This window comes from Aspergillus brunneoviolaceus (assembly GCF_003184695.1).
Source record: "Aspergillus brunneoviolaceus CBS 621.78 unplaced genomic scaffold BO95scaffold_93, whole genome shotgun sequence".
NCBI classification, from domain to species: Eukaryota; Fungi; Ascomycota; class Eurotiomycetes; order Eurotiales; family Aspergillaceae; genus Aspergillus; species Aspergillus brunneoviolaceus.
In genome coordinates this window covers 21,573-49,087 of record NW_020290823.1, presented here as the reverse complement: position 1 = coordinate 49,087, position 27,515 = coordinate 21,573, and the positions used below count along the sequence as shown (strand labels likewise).

The following is a 27,515-nucleotide window of genomic DNA, read 5'->3' as shown; positions in this document are numbered from 1 at the left end:
GCTCGGCAGCGTCTCCGATGATCACCCTCGACCGATGCGAATTTGGCTCTGAGATCGAGTGACGACCGTGCTGGTTGATTTGATCGTTTCTCCTTCGTCTGCCGCGTGCTTTTCTCTTTTGTTTTCTCTCTCTCCCTCTCTCTTCTTGGCCCTTTATTCTCGAGTTCATTAGTCGTTGCTTATTCCCCATTCAGTTGGTTGTATGTCGCCTTTGGAGGGGATCATTCCTCTCCCGGTCACTCCTTCAAAATGTTATTCCTCTGGTTCTTGTCATTGTTTGCTCTCCGAGGTGTAGTCGCGAAAGCCGAGACTGATAGTGATTTGATGTCCTTTGTCACGGTAAGTGATGAGCAAGGGTGCTAACATCGACCATCGTCTGTCTCTAACTGGCTAACTAACAATCAATCAGCTGCCGGAGGTCAGAGCATTAAAATTCGATATTGCCTACAACGATCGCCCGGCTGTCAGTCCGGGCTATTGGTTCGTTGCGCCATACGGCGTGATTGATCCAGAAGCACCCACGAAGCAATGGAAACCTTGCCAAGTTGGACCCTACATTTATGACGCAGATGGTGTAAGTGCTCATCTTCATGCTTCTTTCTTCCCTTCTTTTCCATCGCTCCTTGAATCCGTCTCTCTGCTGTGTCATTTCTCTGTGACCTGTTACCTGTTACGACAAAGCGGAACGCTCGTCTGAAATTGCCTCGACACTATGGAGCACTAAGCTTATCAAGTGTGGATCATCAGGTTCTCATCTGGGCCGGATCTTGCATGTTTGACAACCGCAACATATTCGATTTCAAGGCCGTGAACAATATTGACAACGAATCTCACCTTTCATTCATTCTTCAACATGGCTACAACTCCGGTGCAGCGGACAAAGGATATGGTTACATCCTCGACCAGCATTATGAGCCGGAGAATGTAGTTGCAGTGACCAACGATCTTGGGACCTTCAATATGCATGAGTTCAATGTCCTCGACGGCGGGAAGACAGCACTAGCTTGCGCCTACCGGAATGAATACGTGGATCTAGGAGACCTTGGCCGGCCAAACGAGTACGGTTGGATAGTCACGGGGGGACTCGTCGAGCTGGACATCGCGACAGGCGAGGTCTTGTTCGAGTGGAATTCACTAGGATACATTCCCATTCATGAGTCTGTCAAAGTAAACGCCGACTGGCCGGCATCCAATGAACCTGGCTGGGATTATGTGCATGTGAACGCGGCAGACAAAAACGCGGCAGGTGATTATCTGCTGTCTGCCCGATTCACGAGCACGATCTACTTGATATCCGGCGAGGACGGACGCATCATTTGGCGTCTGGGCGGAAAGTATTCTGATTTTATCCAGGATTTCACCTTTTCCAAGCAGCATCACGCGCGGTTTGTAGATTCCAACGCCACGCACACGACTATCTCTTTTCTGAATAATGCGTCTGATGAGGCGGAGAAAGAGGAGACGGTCTCAGCTGCGATGTTCGTCCAGGTCGACACGACAACCATGACGGCCCGCCTACTTGATCGGTACGACCGGCCGGACGGCGACCTAACCAGGCTTCGTGGCAGTGTTCAAAGGTTGCCCAACGGCAACGTCTTTGTTGGTTGGAGCGAGCGGGGTTACCAGAGCGAACATAGTCCCGACGGCAAGGTACTGATGCAGGCTAACTTCGCATCCACGCGCTTCTCTTCTTATCGGTCGTACAAATTTCCCTTCGTGGGTCGGCCTAGCCAACCACCGGACGTTGTGGCATCGGTCTACGGGACAGACGAGACGGATATGGCAACCATCTTGCATGTCAGCTGGAACGGTGCAACGGATGTTGCATCCTGGAACTTCTATGCACGCGTTGACCGGCAGGGTCTTCCGGTGCTGATCGGCAACACCTCCAAATTCGACTTCGAGACCATGTATATCGCCGAAGGCTACCTGGACTGGGTATCAGTGGAAGCAGTGGACGGGGATGGCAACGTTTTGGGCACATCAGAGATCCACCGGACGCATACACCGCCGAACTGGCGCCTGGTCGGATTCCAAGGCGATGCGAAGCCCACGCCGGACGATCCAGCAAATCTATATGGCAAGCAGAAGGCGCCAGAGGAGGACGTGGAAGAGGTCGATGAGGCATATGAAAAGGCCAAGGAGGAGGCCAAGGCCATCAATATGGCCAATGAGGTCATTCACGGGGTGGGTGGCCTACTGATTTTCATTTTGGTGGTGTGTTCCGTCGGCGGGCTCCTGGCGGGCAGCTACTGGGTGCTTAAGCAGCGTCGTATGCAGGCATACTATGAGGTTCCAGTGGTGGAGGATGGTTAGCAAATGCATTGATTTTGAGCGGGCAATATTGTTCTAGAGAGACATATATAACTTACCTATTAGTACATACATACTAGATATGTGTATATATAAATATAAATATCAATATCAATATCAATATCAATATCAATATAGTTTCAATATACCTGAATGTGTATAGTCCATCCTAATAAGCTGCCCGTATTAGTTCAATATTTTTAGTACTGTACATACCTACGTACAAGGTGTACTTACCCACGTGGCGCTAGTCCGCAAACAGCCTCGTCAGCCCAAAACGGGCTCAAACCAATCAAACCAACCAAACCTGAACTGAACTGCACTGAACCTTGCAGACCAACCTTTTGCCTACAATCAATCAATTGCAACTTAACTTTGTAGTTACTCGATATCTAACAGCATCATTGACTCAGTAATACAATCCATTGCTGCTTGCTCCGATACATCCCCCTCTCTATTTCGTTTCCTCCTGCGCTTCTCATCATCCTCATCTCAATCTAAATCTCATGTCGGCCCTAATCCGGACTGTTCCTCGCCCACTGCGTGTCTCTTCTCGGGTGCTTCTCCAGCAACAGCAACAGCTCCAGTTGCAACACCGCCGCCCCTATTCCGCCCCCTCCTCTCCCTCGTCCTCTTCCTCTTTTTCCTCTTCCTCCTCCTTTCCTTCTCCCTCTTCCACTTCTTCCCCCCATCCTTCCCCTCAATCCACTCAATACAGCCGTTCTCAATTCAAAGTCCTTCCGTTCTTGATCATTATTGGTATCGGATCTGGCTCCTTTATTCTACTCTCAAAGTCCCGTACCGGCGTCCATAAACCCAAGTCATCCGAGACCGTTTAGATTAAGTGAGTAAATCGATTGTCGTTGTACAGTACCTTCAAGCACCGTGCTATATTTACCCCTCTTTCCCGCTTCAGTCCCCCACCAAAACAAACTAACATTTTTGTCTTCTACCTGATTTACAGGACTCGAACCCCTCCGCGCCTCCCGCCCCCCACCTTCGCCCCCGCCGCTCCCTTAACAAAAGTCTCTCCATCTTATTCTCTTTTGGGAGAAACCAATCAATCTCATTCGCCTCCCAACGAAAGTCAAATACAACGAAGGAAAAAAAAAACAAAAAAAATAACGAATCCCATCCTTATCAAGATGTCCACCCCGCGCTTCTCCCCCACCACTACAACCGTCGTCTTCGTCCTCGGCGGCCCCGGCAGCGGCAAAGGCACGCAGTCTGCCAACCTCGTCCGCGACTACGGCTTCACTCACTTGTCAGCCGGAGACCTGCTCCGCGCCGAGCAAGTCCGCGAAGGGAGCCAAGCCGGCGAGCTCATCCGCACCTACATCCGCGAGGGCAAGATTGTGCCCATGGAGATCACCGTCAAGCTGCTGTCCGACGCCATGGCCGAGACCCTGGCCGCCGGCACGAACCCGGCCGCCAGTGCAGGCAGCAAGCCTCGCTTCCTGGTGGACGGCTTCCCGCGCAAGCTCGACCAGGCCGTCTTCTTCGAGGACACGGTCTGCCCCTCCGAGATGACCCTCTTCCTCGACTGCCCCGAGGAGGTGATGGAGGCCCGCCTCCTCAAGCGCGGCGAGACCAGCGGTCGCGACGATGATAACGCCGAGAGCATTCGCAAGCGCTTCCGTACCTTTGTCGAAACGAGTATGCCCGTCGTCAAGGCCTTTGCGGCCCAGGGTAAGGTGGTCTCCGTGAAAGCTACCGGCGATGTCGGAGACGTCTATGAGAGGATTCGGGCGGGGCTCCGCGAGAAGGGTCTGAACCCCCTGTGAGTTTCGTTAGGAGAATGGGCGATGGGTTGCAGAGATTCCAGGACTTGTTTAACAGTCCCTTGGATGATGATATGTGATTGTGGTCGATGGTGTCAGCGTTCTGAAGTACACATAAATTCATATCTATTTCCACCGCATATATTTTTGGAAATTCGATCTTGTTATAGATTTTTTTGCTGGGCTGACCGGCCTGATTCTACATTTTGTTTTGGAGTTTTCTGCCCCTGATCTCCGCCATTGCCTCCGTAAGGACGCACAAATCCCCCAGGTGAGGTCCCTCTGCCATGGGGGGCGGAGATACAACAAGAAAGGTCGTCTTGACGGTTGATTCATCCTCCATGTTCTAGGTACAGCACACCACCCCCTGACATCACAAGCGATCAAACCGTCCATCTCGATCCGACAGTGAAATAGAACAATTCTAGCGTTAAACACAAATCAGTCACAAACACCCAATCCAAAGACACGAAGAATTAGCGTTAAACACCGCTGCCCAGCCATGACACAGAGATACTTTTAAGTCTTTTTTTTTCTAGCTCGTCCCTAGCTCCGTCTGCGCGGTTTGAAGGGTGTGGTATCTGGTAGATAGTAGGTCGAAAGACAAAAAAAACAAGGTATGTAGGTCTCATCATCAGTCATTGATCCTTCCCCGCATTTCCGTCCTTTCATCATTTACTCAGCCACAGCTTCCACGGGGGCACTAGCGACAGGAGCGGCCGGAGTCGAAGACTGGTTCTGGTTGTTGTTGTTGTTGTTGTTGTTGTTGTTGTTGTTACCCTGCTGGCGACGACGGTCACCCGACTTGCCCTTATCGGAGGACTTGCCCTGAGCAGCCTCCTCAGCCGCCTGGGCCGCCTGCAGCCCCTCGCGCACGAAGCGCTCACGTTCGGAACGGACAACATCCAAAACGCGTTCCAGGCTACGGCGCCAGACCATCAGGCGACCTTGCACCTCAGCCCACTGCTTCTCACCGAAGACGCGGTAAGTGGCGCGGTGGACAAGGAACTCGGAGCGCAGCTGCGAAAGCTTACCCTCGACGAGACCAGCACGGATGGTGTCAATGACCCACTTCTCGACATCCTCGTCCGACACCCGCAGAGCACTGGCGATTGTGGCATAGGGCAGAGAGCGGGAGGGGGTAGTAGCGGCCAGCGAGGCCAGGGTGAGCAGGCGCATCTTGGTCTGCAGAGCATCGCCGGCCTCGGCCAGCACACCACCTGAGATACCAGTCAGAGGGCTGGTGGCAATCAGGGCCTCGTAAGCGTCAAGGGTGTCGGCGGTGAAGATCTCAAGCAGCTCGAAGAGGGTGCTGTCGCTGGCGCGCAGGGCCTGAACGGCGTCGGAAGCGGTCAACGGAGTGAAGTCAAAGACGGCGGGAGAGGTGAGCGCAGAAGTCAGGGCACGAACGGCCAGATCGCGGGCTTCGGAACTGGAGGCCTGGGCTGCGGGAATAGTCTGCAGGGCTCGGACGACATGGGACTGGGAAAGCTCGGCGTCACCGGCAGCTTGAGCGGCATCGGCGATGGCGAGGTGGAGGCGCTGGGCCTCCTCAGCCTCGAGCTCCCAAGCGGCGAGCCAAGCAGGCAGCTGGGAGGTCAGCTGGGGCTTAAGGGCGTCGAATGCGACCGAGGCACCGGCCTGGCGGATGACGGCAACGATGGCCAGAAGAACGTGGTAGCGGCTGGAATCGGTGGGAGAGAGGGTGTTGAAGATGGTGGACAAGATGGAGATGGCCAGGGAGGGACCGAACTGGGGAGAGGCGGTAATGGGTTTGGCGAGGTAGGAGCAGATGCGGGAGAGGAACATGTCCGGATCGGAGGCCTGGTGAACAAGGTGGACGAGGAGGTTGTAGGCGGAGATGATCTCTGGTTTGCGTCAATTGCGTCCATTTGTCATAAGTCTTTTGTGTCTTTCTTCGTTCCGCAGCAACAACCAAAGAACTGCTTACCCTTCTCGGGGGCCGCATTCAGGACGGCAGCGGCGGAGACCAGCTTCTTCAGAACCTCATCGCGCTGCTTGCGATCAGGTTCGGTACCAGACTGTTCCTGCTGGCGCAGAGGTTCCAACAGTGGGGCGATGTCGGCCTGGAGACTGGACGCGGCGGCGTCGGGCTTGCGAAGAGCATCGATGTACTGGGCGAACTCATCGGCGAGTTCGGTGAACGAGCCCTCAATGAGGAGAGTGGTGGAAGGAGCGGGCATCGTGGTGGTTTATTAGAAGTCGATGTCGAAAGATCGATCAATGGTTGTACGGAGAGGAGGAGGTTCGTACTTTGGGGAGAGGGGAGGGGAGGGGGTGGGGGAGGGGGAGAGGAGGAGAGAGAGAAAAGAAGAGAGAGGGGAAGGGGAAAGGAGAAGACCGAAAGAAAATTGAGATACAGGAGATAAGAGGGGGGAGGAGAAGGAGGGGCGTTCCACCAGAAAGGAAACAAGATCCAAAAGAGAAGCAGAGGGAGAAGGAGGAGGAGGAGGAGAAGCGAAAGAAGCGAAGATGGAAAAGGAAGGGAAAGAAAGAACTTACAAGCAGGCAGAGATTGGGCGGTGGAGAAAATTCCATTCCGTTGTGGGAAAAACTCTTGGCGCCGCTTCTACCATCAATAAGTTACTTGGAATACTGTGGGATGCTCCTCCGTCTACAACAATACAACAACAACAACAACAACAACAACAACAACAAAACTATTATACACTTAAAAAAAGAAAAGAAAAGAAAAACGAATCAGCTCAATGGCGGATTAAATTAATGTGCAAGGATCGACCCCTCCTATGGGCGCCCAGCGGGGAATAATCGTATTTGACATCAAGTCGTAGAACATACAACCACCACAACAACCATCACCCCTTCCTCCCCTTGAAACATGGTATTACCACTACACAGACTCGGAGAAATGTCTTGGAAGGCAGAATTAGCACTCTAACCCCACACCCACAGGCATCAAAATATGCGAACGGTCCCAATCAGTTGGTGTTCGTTGACCCGCTTGCACATAACACGCCCCTTCCTTCGGGTCGTTTTCGCTCTCAAGTCTTTCACTTACAACACCAGGCGCAGTCCCACAAACAATGCGGTGGCCAACAGACCGGTGGCATGCTCCTGGGCCAAACGAACGGCAGCGTTGGCCGTGGACGAGCTGCTAGTGCTGCTCGAGGTGCTGGTCCCGGTAGCCGTGGTAGACTTGTCAGAGCTAGTGCTGGTGCTAGTAGCCGTAGTCAAGCTGGTGGCGCTCGAGGTGGTGGACGAGGTGGTCGAGGCAGCCGACGCATTCAGGGTGCCACAGGTCTTCTCATAGTCCTTGCAGTGCTCTTCCTCAGTCAAGCTGGACGAGTTGCTAATGCACTGGGCATAATTGGCCTGACAAACGAAGAAGGGGACGGTCTGCGCATAAAGCGACACGTCGGCGGCGGAACCGTTGGAGCAGATGCAGGAGAAGTCCAAGGTAGTCTGTCGCGACATGGTGAGCGGTTCGTTCTCTTCAATTGGTTCGGCTATGCGCTTACCGAGTCGCAGGAGTTGCTGGTAGCGACTCCACCACAAATCTCAGGGCAAGAGTTGCGCTCCGCGGTACACCAAGAGGCTAGAATCAACGAGTCAGTGAAGGGTGAGGAAGACGACATCGCATACTAGCATACCGCGGGTGCCAGAGGAGATGGCGTTCAGGTCGAACCCATCAGGTAGAGTGTAGTTGCCGGTAGAAGCGGCGGTGGCCGAGGCGACCAGACCGAGGGCGAAGAGCGAGGAGGCCAACATGATGAAAGTGATTAAGTAGATATTCGAATGGGCGAGGGTAGGATGGTGATGTGTATATCACAGTCGCAGTAAAGAGACGTGCAAGGTAAGAAGAGCTGGTATGGGGTAATTGTACGTAGTAGAAGTTATAAAGAGACGCTACTATTCTGGGGAGGGGAAGGGGGAACGGCAGAAGTTTTACAAGGAAGAAGAGGAGAAGAGAGGAGAAGAATTGATGATAAGAGAGCAGGAAGAGAGGAGAAAGGAAGTTGAAGGAAAGAAGCTAAGCCAAGAGGGTAAAGCAGTAACAGCAGCAACAGCAGCAACAGCAGCTACCGCGACAGCTTCAGCTACAGCTATTTACAGCAGTCCGGCGGTAATAATAATAATGCTATTAACAGGTTGGAGAGGAGAGGAGAGGAGAGGAGAGAAGGTGCCACAGCCAGTTTAGATCCATCCTTCCTTCTCCAGTCTTTCTCTGCATACCTGAGTTACCGGTAGTGATTTAAGTTCCAAGTTACTCAAGTTACTTACTTAGTTTGTGTATATGTTTTATTTTTTTTCAATTTAGGTTTCCTAATTCCCCCTCCTTTTCAAGATTTTTCGTGTTTTTGTTTTGTTTTGTTTTGTTTTTCTTTTTGTTTTTCTTTTTTGGTTGCTTTTCGATATCCCCTTTTTCTACATGCACACGCGCGCTGCTCTTCTTTTCCTTCAATTCTAGTTCTAATTTTTCAATCGTGGTCTTCATTGATGGTTCCCGCATGATCTGGAAACCAGATACTTACACCCAGATTACTAGCATTACGATCAATAAGAACCAGACTGGGGAATTTTCGGTGCACTAGTGAGTAGTCTTAGATGACTAGTCGACTCCGTTGTCAATGATGAATGAGGAGATGGAGCCAGCCCTTGGCACTCACTGGATTCATTCCCATTATTGTCCGGCGGGAAATTATTAGTATGGCTGGTGCCTTGTTTTTACGCTTTCTAGTTACTGATTTAATTGGTCAAGGCTACCCTAGGATGCGAGGGGAGCTTGGTTCGAGTTGAAATGAAATGAAACGGGCGAACAAAAGAGAAACTCGTTCACTGCCACTAAGTAGGCCGTGCGTGCAATGCGCAAGATGGAACTCCTTCCTGCAGCTGTGGCGGGGGAAGGGGAAAGGACAGTCTCCCCTATTCTCTTTGGGTTTCAGTTTGTTACCCAGTAAGTATACATAGTGTCTTGTCTTGTCTCCCTGGCTTTGGGCCAGGAATGTTGCCCAGCCCAGTGGTATGGTATGAATAATGAAGAGAGGTTGGAGGTTGGTGGAACCACTGCAAGTGAGTGCGAGGTTGAAAAGCAGAAGGAAGGCCCAATTGAGTTTGGGGGCCTTGGTTTAGGGCCGGCACTAAAGAGTTTGTTCCTGCCCTGCTGCCACTCAGTAGACTCGGTAGACTCGGGCTCAGTCGCTCAGTTGCCAATAATTTGGGTAAATTATTTGAATGGAAAGACATAGCTGCCCACTCATCATGGGAATAAAAATGGAACTTCAAAAGTGATGCCAGTGAAAGTGATTTGCTGTTACAGTTCAGAGAGGTAGTACGTAGTACAGTACCATGGCAATAAAAGAGGGACTGAGGTGTAACTACAGTAGATCACCCGAGGAGTTCCGTAGCCGAGGATCCAGAGCAGAAGCGAACCACTCCGTAGAGAGAGAGAGAGAGAGAGAGAGAGCGAGAGATAAAGGGCAAACAAAACAAACTACCTAATACTGTACAATACTGTACTGTACACAACCAGATAGATATCTTATCCCAAATATAAACTGTAATATACACCTCACCCATACCTGACCATAACTAGAAGAATCCCTCCTCTTATCCAGATAAGAAGAATACTTTCTGACATCCAATCCATCCTCTTCTCTGTCGCATCAACTAACTTCGGGGTAGATTAATTAATACTTCTTTTCTTTCTCCTTTCCCCTTTCTTCCATATCCCCAGATCCTGACCCACGTCATGTCCCCTTCGATATCCATCCTCAATCAACCACATCCCCCCGCCCTCGAACCATTTCGGGCGGCCGTTCCCCCGGTGGTGATCCGGTTGCTGCATCATCCCGACTACTTTCCCATCCGCACCTGGTCCCGCATTTTCAAATCCGACTCAGGTGAGGATGGCTATTTTGCCAGTACACTGGCCTCCCCATTGACGATTCCCCATGTCTGCACCCTTCGTCGCCAACCGGAGCTGCTCGCACCCCTCCCTGATACTGCCCCCGTCTGGCCCGCTCCCAACTCGGTGTCTCGAATTGAGAACCCAGATCTCTACTTAGTCCTGCAGCTAGCCACCCCAGGGGTTTCCGGTCATCCCTCGACCGCTCATGGCGGTCTCTTGGCGACCTGTATCGATGAGGCCATGTCCTATGCCGTTGCATTGCACGCCCCCGAGACAGGCGCCGCCGGGGCTCTCTCCGCCCACCACCCGCGCGGCATGCTGTACACTGCCCAGCTTGACATTCGTTATCGCGTACCCGTCGCCGTCCCGGGCTATGCGCTTGTCCAGGCCAAGGTATTGGCTCGGGTAGGTCGCAAGTTCTGGGTGCATGCTCAAATTCTGCAGCCAGGCGAGACGGCCGAGGACCCGCTACGCGTGACAACCGATGCAATTGCCTTTTGGCTTCAAACGAAAGCAGCCTTGTGAATCGCGTGGCGTCTCAGGTGCCATCTCACAGAACTCAAGGCCTCGCACAGCGCATAGAGCCTGTCGATAGAATGCGATCCCTTGCGATTTTCCTGCATATATTGATGCTAGCTAGATAGATTTATGTATATCTCTTCATTTGTCTATATACCTTTACTGAAGATATAGATGCTTTATCTATTGATATACACACACTCGAGACCCCTTCAAAGACCTCTACAACTTCGGCTGACGTCCTAGATTGCGGCTCGCGCTCACCACCAAGCCCACCTGCGTCGCCACGGCCACCACCTGCCCCGCTGCATCCATTACGGTCACCCCCAGGTCCGTCCGACCGTCCCGCACCGACACCGTTTGCACTCGACTGTACAACCAGGCCTCCCCCGTAGCTGGCAGCCGCTTCTTGAAATCGATGTTCAAGGCCACCGTCGGATACCAATGCCGACCACCGGCCTCGCCGTCGCCTGCTGCCGTCGCAGCCCTCTGATCCAGCCCCGACAACGCGAGGGGAAAGGTATCAGTCAGGTACACCAACGCTTCGTTCGACCAGCGCGCCGTCTGATCACCCTCCGGTCGGAATCGAGCCCACTGATCCACAGCCGCCATGGTCTTGGGCTGTCGGGGACCGTACAAATCCACATGCTGCGTCGCGCGCCGGAACTCAGGAAACGGCAGTTTGATCCGCTCCCACTCGCCGTCGCGCCCTGACCCCCCCAACGCCACCAGATCGACACCTCCATCGGGCCGCGACCCCCTTGCCGGCATTGGCAGGGGCATCCAGCCCGTTGGGGCCGTCAACCCAACCTCCGCATGAGCTGGACTGACTGTGATATACCCCGCTATCTTGAGCTCTTGCTCTTCCGGAGCGGCCTCCTCCGAACCGGCCCCTCTGCCCGAATTCCGGGGCTGTGTCAGAGTCACGTGAATCGTACTCGTCCGCGACCCGATCTTGACATCCTGCACGTTGAGCAAGGCAGGTCCCACCGCCGTCCGGCGCAGAAAGGTCAGTTGCATGGCAATCGGTGTGGCGGGACCACGATACTGCAGCGGATGCGTATGAGCAAAGTGTGTCAGCGCCAGGCGGTAGAGGATGGCACTCGTATAGCCTCCATGCGGCACTGTTTTGTGGTTCCTTGTCAGTGTATGGTAGGAATTATGGGACGAGAGCGAAAAAAGTGGCGTCGCTGCCGATCAACACACTCCAAACAATGGGTATGATCTCTTACCAGCTCCGATGCACCAATCCTGCCGGAGATGGGCCGAGTATTGATGTGAGTTAATGGGTTTGACTTGGATTGCGGCCTCAAAGGCGGTTCCGTGCGGAGGTGCTACCGCCATCTCGTTCATAGAGTTCGGACGCGCTCAAATCCTTCCCCTTCGTATGGTACTCAAGCCAGCAGCAAAAATTTCCAGGCCGTATGACCTGCACATAGACGTTATGAGTTGATAAAGAGACAGGGATTAGGAAATAGGGACAAGCGATAGACGAACTCTTGAGACGGGGAAGGGAAGTATTGACGGATGTCGCAATGAGCCGTGAACCTCGGCTGTTCAGCCGTAATGAAAAGCGGAGAAAAAACGCGACAGATAATGTAGGTATGGCGAGGAGCGAGTTGTACTGTACTGTACTGTATTGTACTGTACAAGCTGTATATAGCAAAGTCTTGTATTCGTCGATATGTCCGGTACATACTTCAAAAAATGTTTTGATACACTCAAATTAAAATGGGTTTCTCTAATTGACTAATTATGGTTTGCATTGACTACTCTAGAAACAAGGTCGGTCTAATAGTGAACGCCAGGATTTCCAACTCAAGGAACAATTCCAACCGATCCTCTCTGTCCTTAGCACCAGCCCATTCTAGAATTCCCTGACTGCTTTTCTAGTCTCTGTTATTCGGCTTGCCTACGAGACTGGCATAATTGTCCTTTCCATTGTAAGGTCAAGCATGGTGCTGTACGTCCACGATTAGAAGAACCCCGCGGTTGGCCGACCATCTCTTTGCATGTATCCGTGTACTCATGCCTATGCAGATGTGAAATTATTTGTCTTGCAATCGTGTCATCGTGTGCTTATGGATGTATGCGTCATCGCGTCTGTGTATTTGTATGTGCGGGTTCGCGTTGGGATATGCATGGAGAGTCATTTACGACTTGTGCTCAGCCAATCGTTCCAAGCACGACAAGACTCCTATTGAATGAGTTAGCCACTTGTCACAATCACGTGAAAGCATGCAGAGCTAGAAGCCTTACCAGTTACACCTTGGGTTAGGGTAGCCCTGGCTTCTGTGCTCCGAGAGCCCAGTGTTACCGTCACGACGTGGTTAATCGCTTGTGCGCTCTCCAGCTTATTGGCCCATCGGAATACAGGCTCGTCGTCGCGACTGTCTCCAATTGCCAACAAGAAATCAGGACGGGCCACGCTCTGATCCTGCTGGCTCTGCTTGAGACACGACCGCCACACCAGTTCCGTCGCCGACGCTTTGTTTGTACCCATCGGCTCGACCACAAGGGCTCCTTCCACGGGAATGGCATGGACGCCCTGGTTGGCACAGGCATCATTGATGTGCCCAGCGCACTCTGACGCCAGTCGTGCAGCCGCTACCTGGTCTTCCGCGGATCCGTAATGGAAGACGAGTGAACAGTGTCGCTGTTCAATCCAGCTGCCCTCAGCACGCTCCTGGTAGTAATCCAGAATCTGTAGCACCGCTGTCTTCCAGGCATCTGTCTGAGTCTTGTCCGTCAGCTTGAGCCAGGTTTCCGAGTTTGGCTCCCGCACGAAACAACCATTCTCTGCAATCAAGCCCAGACCAGTGACCAGGCGGAACAGGCGCTCCATCTCTTCCGGCATACGGGCACTCATCACGTACACCACATTGCGGGGATCGTCCGTCAGCTCTGCTAGCGTAGTGATGGCTCGCTGGGGCGTGGTCACGATTATGCTCTTGGGAGACCCCCAAGATGCAAGGGTGCCTTCGTAATCCACAATTATTAATCGACGATTCGACTTCTGATACATCTCCTCCAGTTTGTTCATCTGTAAGCGTGGCACGGCCATTATTTCACGCGACGATTGCTCGTTCCAAACACGGTTCAGGGTCTCACTGAACGACTTGACCCAGTTGGCTGTCGAGTTCTGCAGCACTGCCTGGTGCATTTGCGTCCAAACCTCCTTCCGCTCTGTTTCACTCCGCGACAGCGCCGTGTGAATCGCCTCTGCGCATTGCCGGTAATCCCAAGGATTGACCAGGAGCGCATGGTTACCAAACACAGACGCGCTACCAGTGAACTCACTCAAAATGAGCGATCCATATTTCTTGTTGTTGCCCCATTTACCGTCCTGGCAGTAGACGAACTCGTGACTAGTCAAGTTCATACCTTCACGTAGGCTTGTGATGATCAGCGCGTCGGCGAGAGAAATCAGCGCCAAATACTGAGGGAAGGCTAGGTCCTGTTTCAAGAAGACCAGTGGCTGGTGGGCCAGCGTGGAATGCGTTGAGTTAATCCGCATCGCTATGTCAGAAATGGTGGCCTCGAGCTCGGGCTGCTCGGTCGTGCTCGTCGCTACTTGAATCAAAACAACCTGAATCATCATTAGGAAACCATTATCACATGCTGAGGGACAAGCCAAGGGACGAGGAAGAGATTGGCTTATAGCCATACCTGATCACGCCATTCGGGATAAGTGTTAAGGAAAAGCTCATAACTCAACAGCTTTTGTCGGATGCCTCGAACCTGGTCGATCTTGTCACGCGAAACAATGAGACGCTTGCCCTCGTAGCGCTCTGCGATGGTTTTGATCCACCTCTCCACATCGGCTGCCCTGCGCCGCTGATCCCAGGAGGTTGGGTCAATGCCAATGGAAAACTTGCCTACATTGACGAATCGATCTTCGAGTTGAAGCCCTTCATTAGTGGCCTCTACGCAGAGGATGCGGCTACATGTCTGAAGAAAATGACGGCAGTATTCGTCCGTCTGGAATCCGATCAGGTTCGCACCGAGGATGCCCTCTAGGAGCTCCTTGCGAGGGGCCAAACAACGGAACACCTCGGAAGATGGGAAGGCAATATGCAGGAAGAAGCCAATCTGTGCGTCAGGCAGCAGCTTCCGCAGCATGGCCGGAACAAGAAGCAGGTGGTAGTCCTGAATCCATATGGAGTCGCCACGCTTCCACTTCTGGGCGATTTTCTCAGCAAAGGCTTGGTTTGTTTTGACATAGTAGATCCAAGAGTGATCTTCATATGCCTTGCTCTTGGGATTATCAGGGATTTGGTAATGGAATACCGGCCAGAGGATTGTTTTGCAGAAGTGTGTGTAGTGACCGTCAAAGTCGCCGTCGCTGACATAAACCGTCATGGACCCATACTCTTCCTCGAGCTTCCGAGCAATGGAATCCTTCGTTGATTGGGGCAGTGCATCAGTAGGCATGCCCAGCGTGCCCACCCAGACCTTGTCCTCCAACTGGCCAGCATCCGTGGCGGATCGCACAGCGTTGCGCAGTCCTCCATTGCCCTGCTCCGCAGTCTGAATGGTCCATTCAGCGTCGGAGAACGAGCTCTTCCGGCTCTGAGACCGACGGTGATCGGTAGTAGACGAGGTCGGCGGCTGCGGGGTTGTACGTATTTTCTCCTTGGCAGGTTCCGTCCCTGGCGCTATGGGTTCTTGGTGCTTAAGGATAGAAGGCGATGCCGGGAAAGCTGCGCGTGGTCGAGGCTGGTTTAAAGAAAGGGTTGAGCCCCATGCAGGTGAATGAGCTTCGCTTTCAGTCAATAGGTTTGCTTCCCGATCAGTACTGGGGAACGGGTAGCCGGAGTGCTCCAGTTCAGCCTTGGCGATGTCTGCCGCAAAAAATTGTTCATGTTCTGATGCAGGCCCAGGGGTGATTCCAGGCTTGACATTGGCATTGTTTCTCTCAAACAAGCTCACAGCCGCACTTGGAGTGGCAGCAACGCTTTGCACAGGGTTGGTCGGCGGTGGGCTAGTCGTTGTGTTGGCTTCATGATTCTGCGGGTCGTTCACATGGAAGTCTACCGTATAAGGAAGAAACCTGAAGTTCCATGGATTGTTAATCAGAACCTACACTCGAAGTTTTTGCCTAATGGAGGGGAGGCCTAGTTGACGACATACAATGAAGCAATGTAGATAGTCATGGTGACAGAGAGGGGGCGAAGTCCCCGGTGCGGCCTGGTGGGGATGAAGCGGGGGGAAGCAAGGAGAAAAAAGCTAAATGGTCATAAAATGGTAGCAAGTAATGGAGGACCGGTGATTGGGGTGGAGGTCCGATGAAGGTAAGCCAGAGCAAGTTCTGGAATAAGAAGAAAGAGGGAAACGTAGGAGGAAGTGTGAAAGAAAGAACAGAGACTCAAGATGGAAAGTGAAAGGAAAAGGATGAGGAAGAAGAGGAAGAAGAGGAAGAAGAGGAAGAGGAAGAGGACGAGAAAGAGAAGCCAGGTTTGGGTTTCAAGTTCTCATGGCTACGTCATGTGAAGTAAGTTATCAGGTAGAATTAGAAGAATAAAAAAGAGTTCATGTCACGTTTATGTAATAACTTAATAGTAACTAGTTCTTTTTGTCAAAGGAGTGGGTCTAGAGTTCTAGACAACCTTGGAAAGAGCTGGTAGTGTATGGAGTACTGTACTGCGCAATTGAACCCAAGAAGTGAAAGATAGGCAAACAACCGATTCAATTCCAGGCTGAATCTTAGTTTAGGTGCACAACTTTTCAATGGTTACCGTTTACACATCCATGGTGGTCGTTTGACTGTACTGTATGTACTTGGTTAACCAAAACCTCTCATGTACAATACATACCCATACCCTGTCCGGTATTTTCAGAAATTACGTTGTCTATCACGTGATAGCAGATAATCGCTAATCGCTGGTCCCTGCAACAGCCTTAGGCCCCCAACTTTCTTTAGTTCTGCTGGCTGCTCTTCTTTTTTTCTTGTTCTATACTTCGTACTTCCATATCGTACCACTCACCCGGCCATGCCCTTGCGGATCACCTCTGCCCCTGTCGCTGGAATCAAGAAGAACAAAAAGTCAAACTCTGTCAGGCCGCGCGTCTCACCTTTCGCCGCACATCCGCGTCGCAAAGCCACGGCCTCGTCGACAGATGCTCCCAATCCCAACTTCACAGATGATTATGATCAAGGCTTCTTACCAGACTTGGGGCTGTCGCGGTACATCTCAGAGACTGCCCCCGCGATCGATGTGATGCAGGCGATTCACTCCATCCGGAAAACTATGTTCGAGGATGTCCCTCAGCGGGCAGGGATGAGTAGCACCCGCATTGCCGAAGTGCTGAATCTCCGCCGGTCGATCCCCCCGCTTGCCTCTGTGGCCCACGTACATACGCTACTCGATGCGCCGACCAAAGTCGAAAAAGAAATCATGGAGTTGATCTCCATGGGCCGCGTACGACGCTTGATCGTGCCAGGAAGAGGCAGCGATGCTGCGGGCCTGGGTGATTGTCTGGTCCTCGCTGAAGAGTGGGATCAGCTGGTGCAAGACAATCCTATTTTGGAGGACTCGTTGAAAGGTACTGGCACTAGCTACTGCCTCTTAAACAAATGATGAAACAGACTTTGCTGACTGTGTCAACTGTTTTTCTCTAGAGAAATTCCGACGAGTCCTAAGTCGCATCGGAAATAACCCTGCCGTTCCTGGTAGCGTCTTCACGGTACCTGAATATATGGCCTTGATTCGCGCCGGGTTTCTTGTTTCCTCTTCGTCCTTAACCCAGGGCGCCTCGGGCGTCACGTCACTTCCTGCACTGCCGGCTAGCTCAGCTGTAGCTGCTGCGGCGAGCGACAATGCCGTGACTGAGCATAACACGTTCTTTCAAACCGCGACCCTTTTTCTTTCCTTACCGAACACGGGACCATATCTTCGTCTACTGGCTGCCAGCCGGTCCCACCTTCTTTCGCTTTTGAATCGGTCGGGTGCGCGGGAGGTGCCATTGTACCTTCTTCGCGACCGATGGGACGGAGCCGTCGAGAATGGTCAGAGCTTTAGCATTGCTAAGAGAATAAGGGGAGAGTTTGCGGGGATTCTACCCGGTCGTACGAAAAAGTGGAAGCAATTGTACGGGATGAGCTTCCGTTGGGCTCTTGAGGAAGCCCTTGGAGCCGGGCTTATTGAGCTTTTTGATACGGGCAGTGTTGGCCCGGGAGTGCGCAGTCTTTAATGGAGGACTGATGACATATTTGATTTTTGATACCCTTTGATGTTTATACGGTGTACTACGAGTAGGTGAGATGTCTCCTTAGCATGAGACCTATGACAATATATTGAACCCGCGCGAATATGTATGTATGTATCTCTCTTTCTCTCTCTTCTCCCACCCCCCTCCCCGCCCTCCGCGGGATGGTTGGTATGTAACCAGACAGCGACCGACACATATATAGATAGCAAGGGGAAGGTCCCCATCCAAGTTTTTCAAAGCTTGCTGTTTTTCGTTCTTGTTTCCTCCCTCATCTTCCCAAAATTACATTCTCTCCTCTCACTCCCCTATCGCTCATTGAAATTCCATTTTCATCATGTCACCACCATCATACATTCGTCTCCAGCCATCCTCCTTTTCCGTCTTACCGGACCATCCCTCTCTCACTCAGATGCCAACTCGACCACCTCTGCGCGACTTCCTCCACGACATTCTGACCGAAGCTCAGTCCTTCGTATCTGCCATTCCGACCACTTTCCATCCTACCCATAAACTACGCCGTTCACCCCCAGCTGCAGCCCCTGTCCTCCTCTCGACATGCTCGCTCCCCAAAGCCTGCTCCGGCACGGGTCCCAAGAAGGCAAAGAAGCAGCAGCAGCAGCAGCAGCAGCAACGCGGCTCTGAGTTTTGGATTTGTCGCACAAGCGTGCACGAGAACGCAGCCCGCGATGGCACCGCATCTTCGGCGGAGTTTCGTGCCGGGCTGAGGGAGAACCATTCCGCACATGAGATGGAGTACACGCCTAGCGTAACCGCCGTCGAGACATTGCTAGAGTGGCCACTACAGTCAGTGGTCGAAGGTGGGTGGCAGCGGGTGGAAACCCATGGTGAGTTAAGTCGTCCCCCTTGTTGTTGCAACCTGCCTGGCTGCAAACGACGCCTCTCACAGCGATCGCCTCGCCTGAATTTGCTTACTGAAATTGCGACCAGTAAATGTTATTACCCATACCTTCCATCCGAGGACTCTCATCGCCCCGCGCACCTTCATCGTTCTTGTCGTCTCCGCGGACCAACCGAGCGATCGGAGCGGCTTTGCTACCGTGCAAATCCCACTGTCTTCGACTGTGGAGCCGGCCGAGACCCTGTCAGACTTTCTCTTTGCTGTCACGGCCGCCCAGCCCCCAAATGCGATACTTGCCGCGTACGCGAGTGTCGAACAGGTGCTGTTCACTTCTTCCGAGACGGACACCGACGTTGTTACCTGGACAATGGCCACCACCTCTAATGCTGGCGGTGCCATCCCGAGCTGGGTGCAACGAAGCTGGACTCTGGGCGGAGCCCCAAAGGCTGTAGTGGCGGATGTTGGCTTGTTCATGAAATGGGTAGCCAGCAAAAGGTCATAAAAAGGCAAATATGATCATGCGCAGATCACATTCAGAAAGGTTGGGCTGAAGAACTGTATAGGCCTAACGGCACTGATTTACATTGGTCTGATCCTATATCTCTACCTTCCAAGCCTCATGGCCGATGATCTGGAGCCAGCAACGAAAAAAGAGAGCCACCGAAACAATCACGACGACCGCTTGAAGAGCCTGACTCACTACTCACAGCCTGTGGACTGGTAGGTTGTGGATGCACAAGTAGCATGGTCAAAAGAACCAACGCCCAATAAATAGAAGTCTTGAAGGAGGGCAATTTCCCGCAGTCAGTAGGGTGTAACATGGATGCGGCATCAGGTGTCGCTTGAGGTAAAGTCAAATAGAGTGAACAGTGAATCCATTCAAGGCCAAATCCCGGGATGGCCTGACTATTAGTCCAACCGGTGGCCACGAGCACGGAATGAAGCATATGGCAACAAATTACTAAGGATACAGGAACGAGAAAAAGCCCGGTGTTGCCGGGGATGCTAATGGCAAGCTGAAAGGCAAATTCGAAGGGAAAAAATGAGACCCACCTGACAGCGGGTCTACACACGGCAATGGGATACTGTTCATTAACGGCGTCCAGGTTTTGAGTTCGGGAAGACGAAGAGAGAAGTAAGAAGAGTATGGGATGAGCATAACAGGATTGGCAGTCCGGTAGGAGATCAAGGTATATGACTTCCGACACAATTGCCGGGTATTATGAGGAATATGGGCAGCGTTGAATTCGTGGTCAACAAGAGAAAGGTGGGGGCGAGGACCAGTTTTGGGGTGGGGTCTAAGCACTAGACAAAAGAGACATGACCAGAGAGCAAGAGATGTATAGTAGGCAGCGGGCCGAGGGGATGCAATCTGAAAGAATGGAGAAAATCGTTCAGCGTGGTCCAGCAGTGACACTACCGGACTCTGGCTGAGATGGCGGCACGCTGGGGGTTGCTAATGCATTAACATTGGCTGACGCCAATTGTACCCTTAGCGAAGCAACTTCTGCTTTCAGACCGTTCAACTCCTCATGGACAGAGCGAATATATGCCCAGAGCTTTTCTTCTCTGTCACGACTCTGCTCGAGATAAATGGCTTCATGAGAGCCGGGCAGCTGACTGCCATTGTTCAAAGCTGCTTCCGGTCCTGGTTTCGAGGTCAATGGCCCGCTGTGATTGCTTGAATGACTGTGGGAAGGGGTATGTTTGGTGCCAGTCGAGGCAGGCGGAGGCCCAGATCCCTGTGAATGAAGCGCAAACCGGGATTCAGAAGAGCTTAAGCCAAGAGGCGGGGGCAGCTGGGGGGCAGACGGTTGAGGAGGGGGAAGGCCCAGCCCTGAAGCCGCTGAGGGACCAGCCCTGCTGTACGGTTGTTGCCCTTGTTGCTGAAAAGATTGAGAAAGACCAGGCGAATGAGCGCGGTGCAGCTGGGCATTATTCTCCGGATTGTGACCGAGTTGGTGAGACGATAAAGCATTGGGAGAAAGTGGCTTAGGGCTTTCAGTTATATTGGTGGGGAATGCAGACGAGCCCGATGGCTGACCGGAGGGTGGGAACGCGATGTTGGCCGACTGCGAGATCGGCGAGGTCGACGCGCTTGAGCCACCGTGGCTAGGTGGCGGAAAAAGACCCCCTGGAGATGGTCTGCCGGATGCAATGGGGGGATACGTGCTCGGCTGGCGCGACGGGTAACTCGGCGCAGTATTAGCTCGAGAAATCGATTCTGTTGGTAAATCGTGCTTCTTGATACTAGGCATATTGAGCCGCCGTTCTTCTTCCTCATCCATACGCTCCGGTTCAGCATATACAAGCCCATCCATGGTGTCATCCGCCGCCCCGGCAGCTGTAGCGTCGCCGTATTCATCCTCAGGAGCATAGCTTCCCATACTGGCACGACGACCGGCGCAGCCCCCTTGGCCTTTGTTGTGGCGAGCTAACGCGTCCCCGCGAGCAAACCTGCGCCCACATTTGGGACAGATGTGTGGCCGTTCACCGGTATGTAATTTGGTATGTCTCTTGAGATCATGAAGTCGGCGAAAGCGTGATTGACAGGTCTGACAAACATAAGGCTTCTCCTGGCTATGGGTGAGAAGGTGGCTTTTAAGATTATGATGCCTTGTGAATTCTGTCGAGCAATAAGGGCAACGGTGCTTCTTTGCCGACGGTGACCGCTGGCCTTTGTGAAAGCCAGAATTGGGTAGGCTTAGGCCACGGCGAGGGTCGTTTAAGCTGGCTGTGGGCATTGGGTATGAAAAGGCCTTATTTCCTGGTTCTTGAGAAAGTCCCTCTCGATGGCGAGGATGTTCTCCATCATGAGAGGCCGAGTCCTCGATTGGACCAGGACTGGCTACTGTTGAGGTAGTCATCAGGGTCGGGTTATTTTCGGCTGTGCCGAAGGCATTAGGCGCATTTCCCGGGGCTGGATTCGAATCTACCTGCATTTGATCTGAGGACAAAGGTATGCAATCTGGCGCCGAGCTATCCTGCTGCTTTTCGCTGGCGCCGAGTGCCTCCCTCGCGACTTGCGAATTGTGCTGCTCTGATCCCTTCTCCTGTTCGAGTGGTCGGTCCATCGAACCGGAAACTGAACTAGCGGTCGTCATTGGCGGTAATAATTCTCTTGAGCGAGAGACGTTCAATCCGGCGCTGGCGATAGACGTCAGGCTGGAATCAGGCCTCGGTTGTTTGAAGAAGGCGATCGACTCCGACGAGGTCGATAGGATCGGAGCGGACGAGCCGGGCAGTGGGGCAGAGATGGAGACAGGTTCGTTGTTCGATTGTATCAACGCAGCCATCGATAATAATTACTTCCCGCCAGCGTGAGGGGTTTGGCGAGAGTATGTTGCTAACTCGGCAAAATTGTTGTCAGTGTGTTCAGTCAGTGTCTTCAGGAACCAAACATGGGGAGAGTCAATGACAAGCGACTGGAATTAATGAGAGATACGAAGCGTGATGAAGTATGACACGATGTGCGAAGAGGGCAGGTACTCGATAGAGGAGAGAAGTCCAAGAAATGCATGATGTCCTGCTGGAGGAGGGAGGAGGAGGCGCTGTCGCGTGGGGCGCTCACCTAGGTCGAACCGAGTGTGGCGCAAGCTGACGAGACGTCCAATTCAGCCTTCGCGCAATGTTCTGCTGGACAGTCGAGTCGTACACATTCAACAGCCGAGACCAGGGTCAGGTGTTGCAGCTTGTTAATTTCTTCTTTTTTTTAAAGAGAAAAAAACGAAAAAGAATAATAATCAGATAAAAAGTCTGAATGGACTCCCCCGCATGGAAAGGGTCCAGAAGCAGCGAGCGACCTTTACAATCAGAGGATGAAGATGTCTGATTCTAGCGTCCGGACCTGAGTAAGAAGCGGGCCGGGATGTTGTTAGTTCATCTGGCAAAAGCCCGTCTGAAGGCCTCGAGGGAAATAGTACGGCTGCAGGGAGAAAGCTAAAACCCGCACTTGTCAAAACAAGAATGTTGACGAACAGTCACAGTCATGCAAAATATATGTTCAAAAAGAAATGTGGTTCAGGCACAAGGTGACACCTGCCCAGTAGTTTAGAATAAGCGGACCGAACAAGGAGAAAGAAGCAGAGGGGTTTGGGGAGCCGGGGAGAGGTCCCGTCTAGAAGAGGGAAAGAGAAAGAGGAGTTGAAGGACCTCTTGGAGGGGTCAAATGTGTGGCTGACAAGAAGAGCGGAACAAACAAACGGTTTCAACGCACAATTTTGTCAAGAAGGGTAGAGGGAGGGGGAGAAGTGACCAGCCGAACTAGCTTAGAGAGATTGAATGCAGATGCAGAGCAGATGGTGAACCAGATGGAGAACAATGGCACAGGCAGAGATGGAGTAGTAAGCAGGGGGAGGCTTCGTATGAACGGTACGGAGTATTGGATAGGGATGTCAATGCCAGCCAATTGATCGCTTTTGGCCACAAGCTGCTGCAAGATGCACACATTCAAGCCAATACAAGACCGAGAAATTGATTGGCTGAAAAGTTGAGACGGAATGATGAGGCAAAGAATACCTTAAGTAGTAGAGGGGAGAGTGGAAATGATTGCTATTGTGCTATTGTTGTGGTTGTTGTGGAGAGTGGCTGCGGTGGGAAGACAAGACCAGATCCCTGCCATAAACAAATTGACAGTCAAAATGAAAGTGTGTATACGTACTCGTAAGACTCAAGAGATTTCGATCAAGCAAGAGAATCAGGAAGAGACAGAGGGCCAAGAAGCGAGAAAGCGAGAGGAGAAGGAAATTAAGACATAGGCCAGATAAAGAGAGAGAGCGAGAGATTTGAGGGAACCGGAGAGTGGGTGTAAGAGTGGATGTGTGAGAGGGAGAGAGTATGGAGTTGGTAAGAAAGAAAGCGGAGGGAAACACGAGCAGCTGAGGCTGGAGTGTGGCTAGTACTGGGTCACAGTACTGAGGCTCGGAAGTTATTGGCCAGATCCAGTCAACCTTACGGGCAGCACCACCAATCCTGGCACCAGTGGACAATCTAAAAATACTCCTACCTCGAGCCTTAAGTCACTACAGCCTGGAGTACATACATGTAAGTTACCGCAAGTTCTTTACCGAGATACCTAAGGATATGAGTATATGACTACTGGACTGCACAAACAATCTGTGTATCAACTGTAGGTAGACGGTCTTCTAGATGGACAGGCCTTCACTCCATGGGGAATGGGGTGGGACGGTTGCTGAACAATCTGACAGATACAGAGGAATGGGATCGAGGCTGTGTTGGTTGAGACACTGGAAAATATCATCGTGGCTGGGCCAAAGGCTGCGAAGACCGCTGGGCTGACACCCGGTTTCTAGATTCCCAGTGGAGGGCCATTGGGTGGCTGTGCCCTCCGACCGCCTACCATTTCAGGCTCGAGCTGGGCCTGCCCGCCGCGGGCGACTTACCCCTGCTCAAGTGTACTGTACCACACACATCCTTCAGTGAATATCCTATGGAGTGTTCTGAAGAAGAGAGGTATCTCTGCAGCACTGCTCTTGCAGCACTGCTCTGTCAAAGTATTTTAGTGACAGTATTGATTTTCACCCCTGTTGTGATTCGTCGTGATGTGTAGTTTATTCTTGGGGGGGGAGAGACAAAAACAATCTTGGAAGACAGAACAAGAAAAATTAGAAGAGAAAGAAAGTGGCGATGGATGAAGACGGGAAAGAGAGAATGAGGAGAAGGAGAAGTAGAAAATGAAAATGAGAATGAAAAGCAGGAGGACTTCAGGTATAAACGAACATCAATTACGGAGTTCTTCCATACATAGTATACTAGAAGGGGAAAGAAGAGGGAGTGGGCTCAGGTGACGATGTGATGGAAAAGGATTGACTTGCAGCTGTCACCTTACTTATAACTACAGTACTCCGCTCCGTACAGTAAGTACTAGTACTGCACATAACGAAGTCATGGATAGCAGAGAACTAATAGGTAAGTTAACACGTGATGATCCTTTTCCCCGCTTCTCCGGTACTGTATATACTGATGAGTACCTACTGCCTAGTAGCTTAGTACTCACGGGTACTCAATCCCTCGGGTTACAGATGGCCAGCGGTTCTACAGCTCATTTGATTGGCTGATTGTGGAAGATGGTCAACTTACACTGCCAGGCACCTGGCACTGGCAGCATTTCAAGGTTTCAAAGTTGGCGCTCGGCACCAGCACAATCGGGAAGCCCATCTGGCAGTCCATGGAGATCCCCAATTTGATTTGTTCTCCAGGTGATGGAACGTGCATCTGAAGTGACAGCCAGGGCTTCTTCATGGTCTTTGCTCGTAGCGAATCGCGTCCCCCGTCTCCACTGTGACGAGCCAGGTCGACTGCTCTAGTGGTTCAATTTGACTTCCTTGCTCATCCAATCACTTTTCGCCCCAGGTTGTGCTGCACCTTGCTGCACCTTGTCGGCGCTTAATTGCTCTCTTCACATACATCTAATCCATAATGCTATTGGGATGTCTCCCCGCCCAAGGTATTGCTAGGACCTCTTCATTGATATTCAAAGCGATCATGCTGCCCAGGCCCGGCTTTCCCTACCTCTCCCCTCATCTCTCATAGTTCCTTTTGTATTCGTGTCTGACTGCCAGCCCAGCTTCAGGGCCCCCATTTTGTACTCGACCATTCATAAGCTCAATATAACATCGAACAAACAAGAGAAGGTGATTGGGAATTCGCACTACCTCCTCCCCGAAGAAAAGAATTGTTTTGATCTCTCGCCATCAGAACATATTTTCAATTTCGATGCTCCTTGTTGTATAACTTGCTCGGTTGTTTCAAACCTTCAACCCTATTCAATCGTCTTTGCGACCCAAGGTTGAGAGCTGGCCTCTTCATACCTTCGAGCTCTTGCTACATACGGCCTACTGCAAACCCATTCACTGATGTCTATGTCCGGAGAGAGCCAGAAAAGTTTGCCTCAAACTTATGAAGCTGTGTCCCCGATCGATATCGTTAGTGGCCGTAATACTGGCGCAATGTTCCCACCCAACGCCATTCAGGAGCGGAAGTCTTCTGAATCATCCACTTCTTCGCTTAAAGCTTGTCGTGTGACTCGTTTTGCAGAGGCAGAAACCATTCATTCTCCTGCACACGCCGCAGATCTAGAACAGTCGCCATTCGCAGACCCACCTGAGGCCTTCCAAACTCTCCCCAATGTGTCCGACGTGGGTTTTGGATATGTCGCTGCGAGTGATCCGGCGCACCATGCCTCGCATCACGACGTCCCATCCCCGGGTCTAAAGAGCGCACTCAAAGTTCCTGGCACCCCAGGAAGAACCCTCAATCCGTTGAGTCCGACCTTTCGGGAAGAGTTCTACGTGGAAAAGCAAGAAAAGGTCACCGAGAAGGAGAATGCTAGAGATCTTGTAAGTCAAAGTTGAAAACTAGCTGCCATGTTCGCTCTAGATGCTGATGAGGGCATAATTTAGCGCATCAAACTGCGTGTTCGCGTGGCCAAGGTTTTCCTCCGCTTCATCAACTTTGGATGCAGTCTGATCGTCCTGACGATACTGGGTACAACACTAACCGTCTTCCATGCGACCAAGTCGATTCCTGAGCGGAATACCTTCCCGCCATGGGAGACTGGTACAAATCCTTGGCCGCAATATCTGCTGCTGGGGGTTTCGTGTATCTCTTTGCTTGCCTGTCTCGCAGTATTCTGGGGCTACTGGAAAGGTGGTCACAAACGTGCGGAGAAGTTTGCCCTATACTATTCGTCAATCACAGTTGGCGTTTTTGTCTTTGATCTGGTGATGTGGATTGTGGCCGCCGCCATATTCCAGCACTCCAAGTCCAGTGGGAACAACAAAGATCTCTGGGGGTGGTCTTGTGTTCACAACGAACGAGAGCAGCTATTTCAAGACCAGATTGATTACGCGCTCCTTTGCCGCTTGCAGGTACGCTAACCTCATTCTCTCATTTTGTCTGGCTAACACAATCACACTGACAGGATTGGGGACTGGTCTGTGCTGTGATTGAGATCGTTCTGGAAATACTGGTGCTCCTGGTCTATGTGGTCGTTGCGTACCGTTTCTGGACCAAAGGAAAGCTGGCCAGGTCCATGGACCGCCGCGATCGCGCTAGAACAGATTTGTACATGGCCCAGCTCCGACAGTCCGCGCCGAACACTCCTAGGTTTCCTCATACGCCTAAGGCGCCCATTGTATCAACTGGCATGCCCCAAGACACCTTCCCGCAAGATCCCTACTCCGCAGCAGAGAATGGAGAGGTATATGCTACTCAGTTTGCCTACCAGCCAACCGAGACCAAATCCCAAGCACCTTTCCAACTCAAGCCTCCGCCCATCCGGGTTCAGCATGCGACCCCTCAGCCAGCTCAAGAAGAGTTCCATGCACATGCTCTGATCCCTACTACTTCAAGTCATCACATGACGGCGGCACCCGGCGAACCTACCTACGAGAATGTGCCTATCCCCGAGGCATACAAGAGCCCCATGAGCCCTGGATTTCCCCGGGGGTGAGTTCGATAGTTGGAGATAATCATGACGGAAAAAGGATGGAATAAAACCCACACGTATCTGCCTTGGAACACCAATTATACTGAATGCTAGGTCTGGGAAGCTTTGCTGGAGGCCCCGGTTGTGATCGAGCATAAGCCTGCCCTTACTTCCCTCTTCACCCAGCACCTCCCAATACTTCCAAATCCTAGATAGTCGATTTTGTGGAGAGATCTGTGCGCACCTCTCCCCACAACTCCCTTGTTGGTCTCAACTGCCGCTTCCTTTCGAGCCGATCTACTTCAATCGTTTCTGATTCTTTCTTTGTTGATACGTAATTCGAATTGATACCACGTTCGCATGTACCTACAGTGTCTCACTTCCTAGCTCTGTGTTATTGGAATTGCAAATGTCTAATCACTGTGAAGCAGTATTGCTGCATTCAGAGCCTTGGAGACAGATGTTGGAAGTACTTCAAGCCGACGAACAAAG

The 27,515-nt window shown here is 51.9% G+C and overlaps 12 protein-coding genes across 12 annotated transcripts; 7 read left to right on the top strand and 5 right to left on the bottom strand.

Moving 5' to 3' along the window:
• Window positions 1-249: 249 nt before the first annotated feature.
• BO95DRAFT_436414 (uncharacterized protein) lies at window positions 250-2,316 on the top strand (the record flags this gene model as incomplete). Its single annotated transcript, XM_025585232.1, has 3 exons — window positions 250-339; window positions 410-574; window positions 682-2,316. 3 exons carry the CDS (start codon window positions 250-252, stop codon window positions 2,314-2,316), a joined length of 1,890 nt encoding a protein of 629 aa, XP_025437217.1.
• Window positions 2,317-2,674: 358 nt separating this feature from the next.
• Window positions 2,675-3,365, top strand: BO95DRAFT_292527 (uncharacterized protein). Its single transcript, XM_025581720.1, has 2 exons — window positions 2,675-3,157; window positions 3,278-3,365. Exon 1 carries the CDS (start codon window positions 2,820-2,822, stop codon window positions 3,150-3,152), a length of 333 nt encoding a protein of 110 aa, XP_025437216.1. The 5' UTR covers window positions 2,675-2,819; the 3' UTR covers window positions 3,153-3,157; window positions 3,278-3,365.
• ura6 (uridylate kinase ura6) lies at window positions 3,261-4,158 on the top strand. The gene has a single exon (XM_025581721.1). It carries the CDS (start codon window positions 3,459-3,461, stop codon window positions 4,095-4,097), a length of 639 nt encoding a protein of 212 aa, XP_025437215.1. The 5' UTR covers window positions 3,261-3,458; the 3' UTR covers window positions 4,098-4,158.
• Window positions 4,159-4,271: 113 nt separating this feature from the next.
• BO95DRAFT_447612 (PCI domain protein) lies at window positions 4,272-6,393 on the bottom strand. Its single transcript, XM_025587663.1, has 2 exons — window positions 6,046-6,393; window positions 4,272-5,962 (listed from the first exon to the last, which is right to left on the bottom strand). Exons 1-2 carry the CDS (start codon window positions 6,296-6,298, stop codon window positions 4,770-4,772), a joined length of 1,446 nt encoding a protein of 481 aa, XP_025437214.1. The 5' UTR covers window positions 6,299-6,393; the 3' UTR covers window positions 4,272-4,769.
• A 419-nt stretch (window positions 6,394-6,812) lies between these two features.
• BO95DRAFT_447611 (uncharacterized protein) lies at window positions 6,813-8,261 on the bottom strand. The gene is made up of 3 exons (XM_025587662.1): window positions 7,727-8,261; window positions 7,595-7,671; window positions 6,813-7,538 (listed from the first exon to the last, which is right to left on the bottom strand). The coding sequence occupies exons 1-3, from the start codon at window positions 7,842-7,844 to the stop codon at window positions 7,131-7,133; spliced, it is 603 nt and encodes a 200-aa protein (XP_025437213.1). The 5' UTR covers window positions 7,845-8,261; the 3' UTR covers window positions 6,813-7,130.
• Window positions 8,262-9,687: 1,426 nt separating this feature from the next.
• Window positions 9,688-10,831, top strand: BO95DRAFT_447610 (PaaI family thioesterase). Its single transcript, XM_025587661.1, has one exon. It carries the CDS (start codon window positions 9,826-9,828, stop codon window positions 10,507-10,509), a length of 684 nt encoding a protein of 227 aa, XP_025437212.1. The 5' UTR covers window positions 9,688-9,825; the 3' UTR covers window positions 10,510-10,831.
• BO95DRAFT_508554 (thioesterase family protein) lies at window positions 10,618-11,847 on the bottom strand (the record flags this gene model as incomplete). The annotated part of the gene is made up of 2 exons (XM_025591288.1): window positions 10,618-11,693; window positions 11,736-11,847. 2 exons carry the CDS (start codon window positions 11,845-11,847, stop codon window positions 10,726-10,728), a joined length of 1,080 nt encoding a protein of 359 aa, XP_025437211.1. The 3' UTR covers window positions 10,618-10,725.
• A 389-nt stretch (window positions 11,848-12,236) lies between these two features.
• BO95DRAFT_447608 (putative alpha,alpha-trehalose phosphate synthase subunit TPS3) lies at window positions 12,237-16,002 on the bottom strand. The gene is made up of 4 exons (XM_025587660.1): window positions 15,637-16,002; window positions 14,173-15,556; window positions 12,763-14,092; window positions 12,237-12,700 (listed from the first exon to the last, which is right to left on the bottom strand). The coding sequence occupies exons 1-4, from the start codon at window positions 15,657-15,659 to the stop codon at window positions 12,657-12,659; spliced, it is 2,781 nt and encodes a 926-aa protein (XP_025437210.1). The 5' UTR covers window positions 15,660-16,002; the 3' UTR covers window positions 12,237-12,656.
• Window positions 16,003-16,443: 441 nt separating this feature from the next.
• On the top strand, window positions 16,444-17,813 carry BO95DRAFT_485998 (Stk19 family serine/threonine-protein kinase). The gene is made up of 2 exons (XM_025590435.1): window positions 16,444-17,049; window positions 17,126-17,813. Exons 1-2 carry the CDS (start codon window positions 16,497-16,499, stop codon window positions 17,695-17,697), a joined length of 1,125 nt encoding a protein of 374 aa, XP_025437209.1. The 5' UTR covers window positions 16,444-16,496; the 3' UTR covers window positions 17,698-17,813.
• Window positions 17,814-17,933: 120 nt separating this feature from the next.
• BO95DRAFT_424125 (SRPBCC family protein) lies at window positions 17,934-19,076 on the top strand (the record flags this gene model as incomplete). The annotated part of the gene is made up of 3 exons (XM_025584657.1): window positions 17,934-18,256; window positions 18,320-18,560; window positions 18,664-19,076. The coding sequence occupies exons 1-3, from the start codon at window positions 18,050-18,052 to the stop codon at window positions 19,074-19,076; spliced, it is 861 nt and encodes a 286-aa protein (XP_025437208.1). The 5' UTR covers window positions 17,934-18,049.
• An 892-nt stretch (window positions 19,077-19,968) lies between these two features.
• BO95DRAFT_374907 (C2H2 zinc finger protein) lies at window positions 19,969-21,870 on the bottom strand (the record flags this gene model as incomplete). The annotated part of the gene is made up of 1 exon (XM_025583123.1): window positions 19,969-21,870. The coding sequence occupies one exon, from the start codon at window positions 21,868-21,870 to the stop codon at window positions 19,969-19,971; it is 1,902 nt and encodes a 633-aa protein (XP_025437207.1).
• Window positions 21,871-25,542: 3,672 nt separating this feature from the next.
• On the top strand, window positions 25,543-27,047 carry BO95DRAFT_374871 (uncharacterized protein; the record flags this gene model as incomplete). Its single annotated transcript, XM_025583122.1, has 3 exons — window positions 25,543-25,932; window positions 25,996-26,463; window positions 26,517-27,047. 3 exons carry the CDS (start codon window positions 25,543-25,545, stop codon window positions 27,045-27,047), a joined length of 1,389 nt encoding a protein of 462 aa, XP_025437206.1.
• Between the last annotated feature and the right edge of the window lie 468 nt (window positions 27,048-27,515).

Excerpts from the sequence above, each read along its gene's own strand:
- BO95DRAFT_292527 (XM_025581720.1), top strand. The coding sequence starts at position 2,820 with ATGTCGGCCCTAATCCGGACTGTTCCTCGCCCACTGCGTGTCTCTTCT.
- ura6 (XM_025581721.1), top strand. The coding sequence starts at position 3,459 with ATGTCCACCCCGCGCTTCTCCCCCACCACTACAACCGTCGTCTTCGTC.
- BO95DRAFT_447612 (XM_025587663.1), bottom strand. The coding sequence starts at position 6,298 with ATGCCCGCTCCTTCCACCACTCTCCTCATTGAGGGCTCGTTCACCGAA. Across the intron at positions 5,963-6,045 it reads GAATGCGGCCCCCGAGAAGG|AGATCATCTCCGCCTACAAC; the intron begins GTAAGCAGTTCT and ends GACGCAAACCAG.
- BO95DRAFT_447611 (XM_025587662.1), bottom strand. The coding sequence starts at position 7,844 with ATGTTGGCCTCCTCGCTCTTCGCCCTCGGTCTGGTCGCCTCGGCCACC. Across the intron at positions 7,672-7,726 it reads CATCTCCTCTGGCACCCGCG|CCTCTTGGTGTACCGCGGAG; the intron begins GTATGCTAGTAT and ends CGTTGATTCTAG. Across the intron at positions 7,539-7,594 it reads CCAGCAACTCCTGCGACTCG|ACTACCTTGGACTTCTCCTG; the intron begins GTAAGCGCATAG and ends ATGTCGCGACAG.
- BO95DRAFT_447610 (XM_025587661.1), top strand. The coding sequence starts at position 9,826 with ATGTCCCCTTCGATATCCATCCTCAATCAACCACATCCCCCCGCCCTC.
- BO95DRAFT_447608 (XM_025587660.1), bottom strand. The coding sequence starts at position 15,659 with ATGACTATCTACATTGCTTCATT. Across the intron at positions 15,557-15,636 it reads ACTATCTACATTGCTTCATT|GTTTCTTCCTTATACGGTAG; the intron begins GTATGTCGTCAA and ends ATGGAACTTCAG. Across the intron at positions 14,093-14,172 it reads ATCCCGAATGGCGTGATCAG|GTTGTTTTGATTCAAGTAGC; the intron begins GTATGGCTATAA and ends ATGATGATTCAG.
- BO95DRAFT_485998 (XM_025590435.1), top strand. The coding sequence starts at position 16,497 with ATGCCCTTGCGGATCACCTCTGCCCCTGTCGCTGGAATCAAGAAGAAC. Across the intron at positions 17,050-17,125 it reads TTTGGAGGACTCGTTGAAAG|AGAAATTCCGACGAGTCCTA; the intron begins GTACTGGCACTA and ends GTTTTTCTCTAG.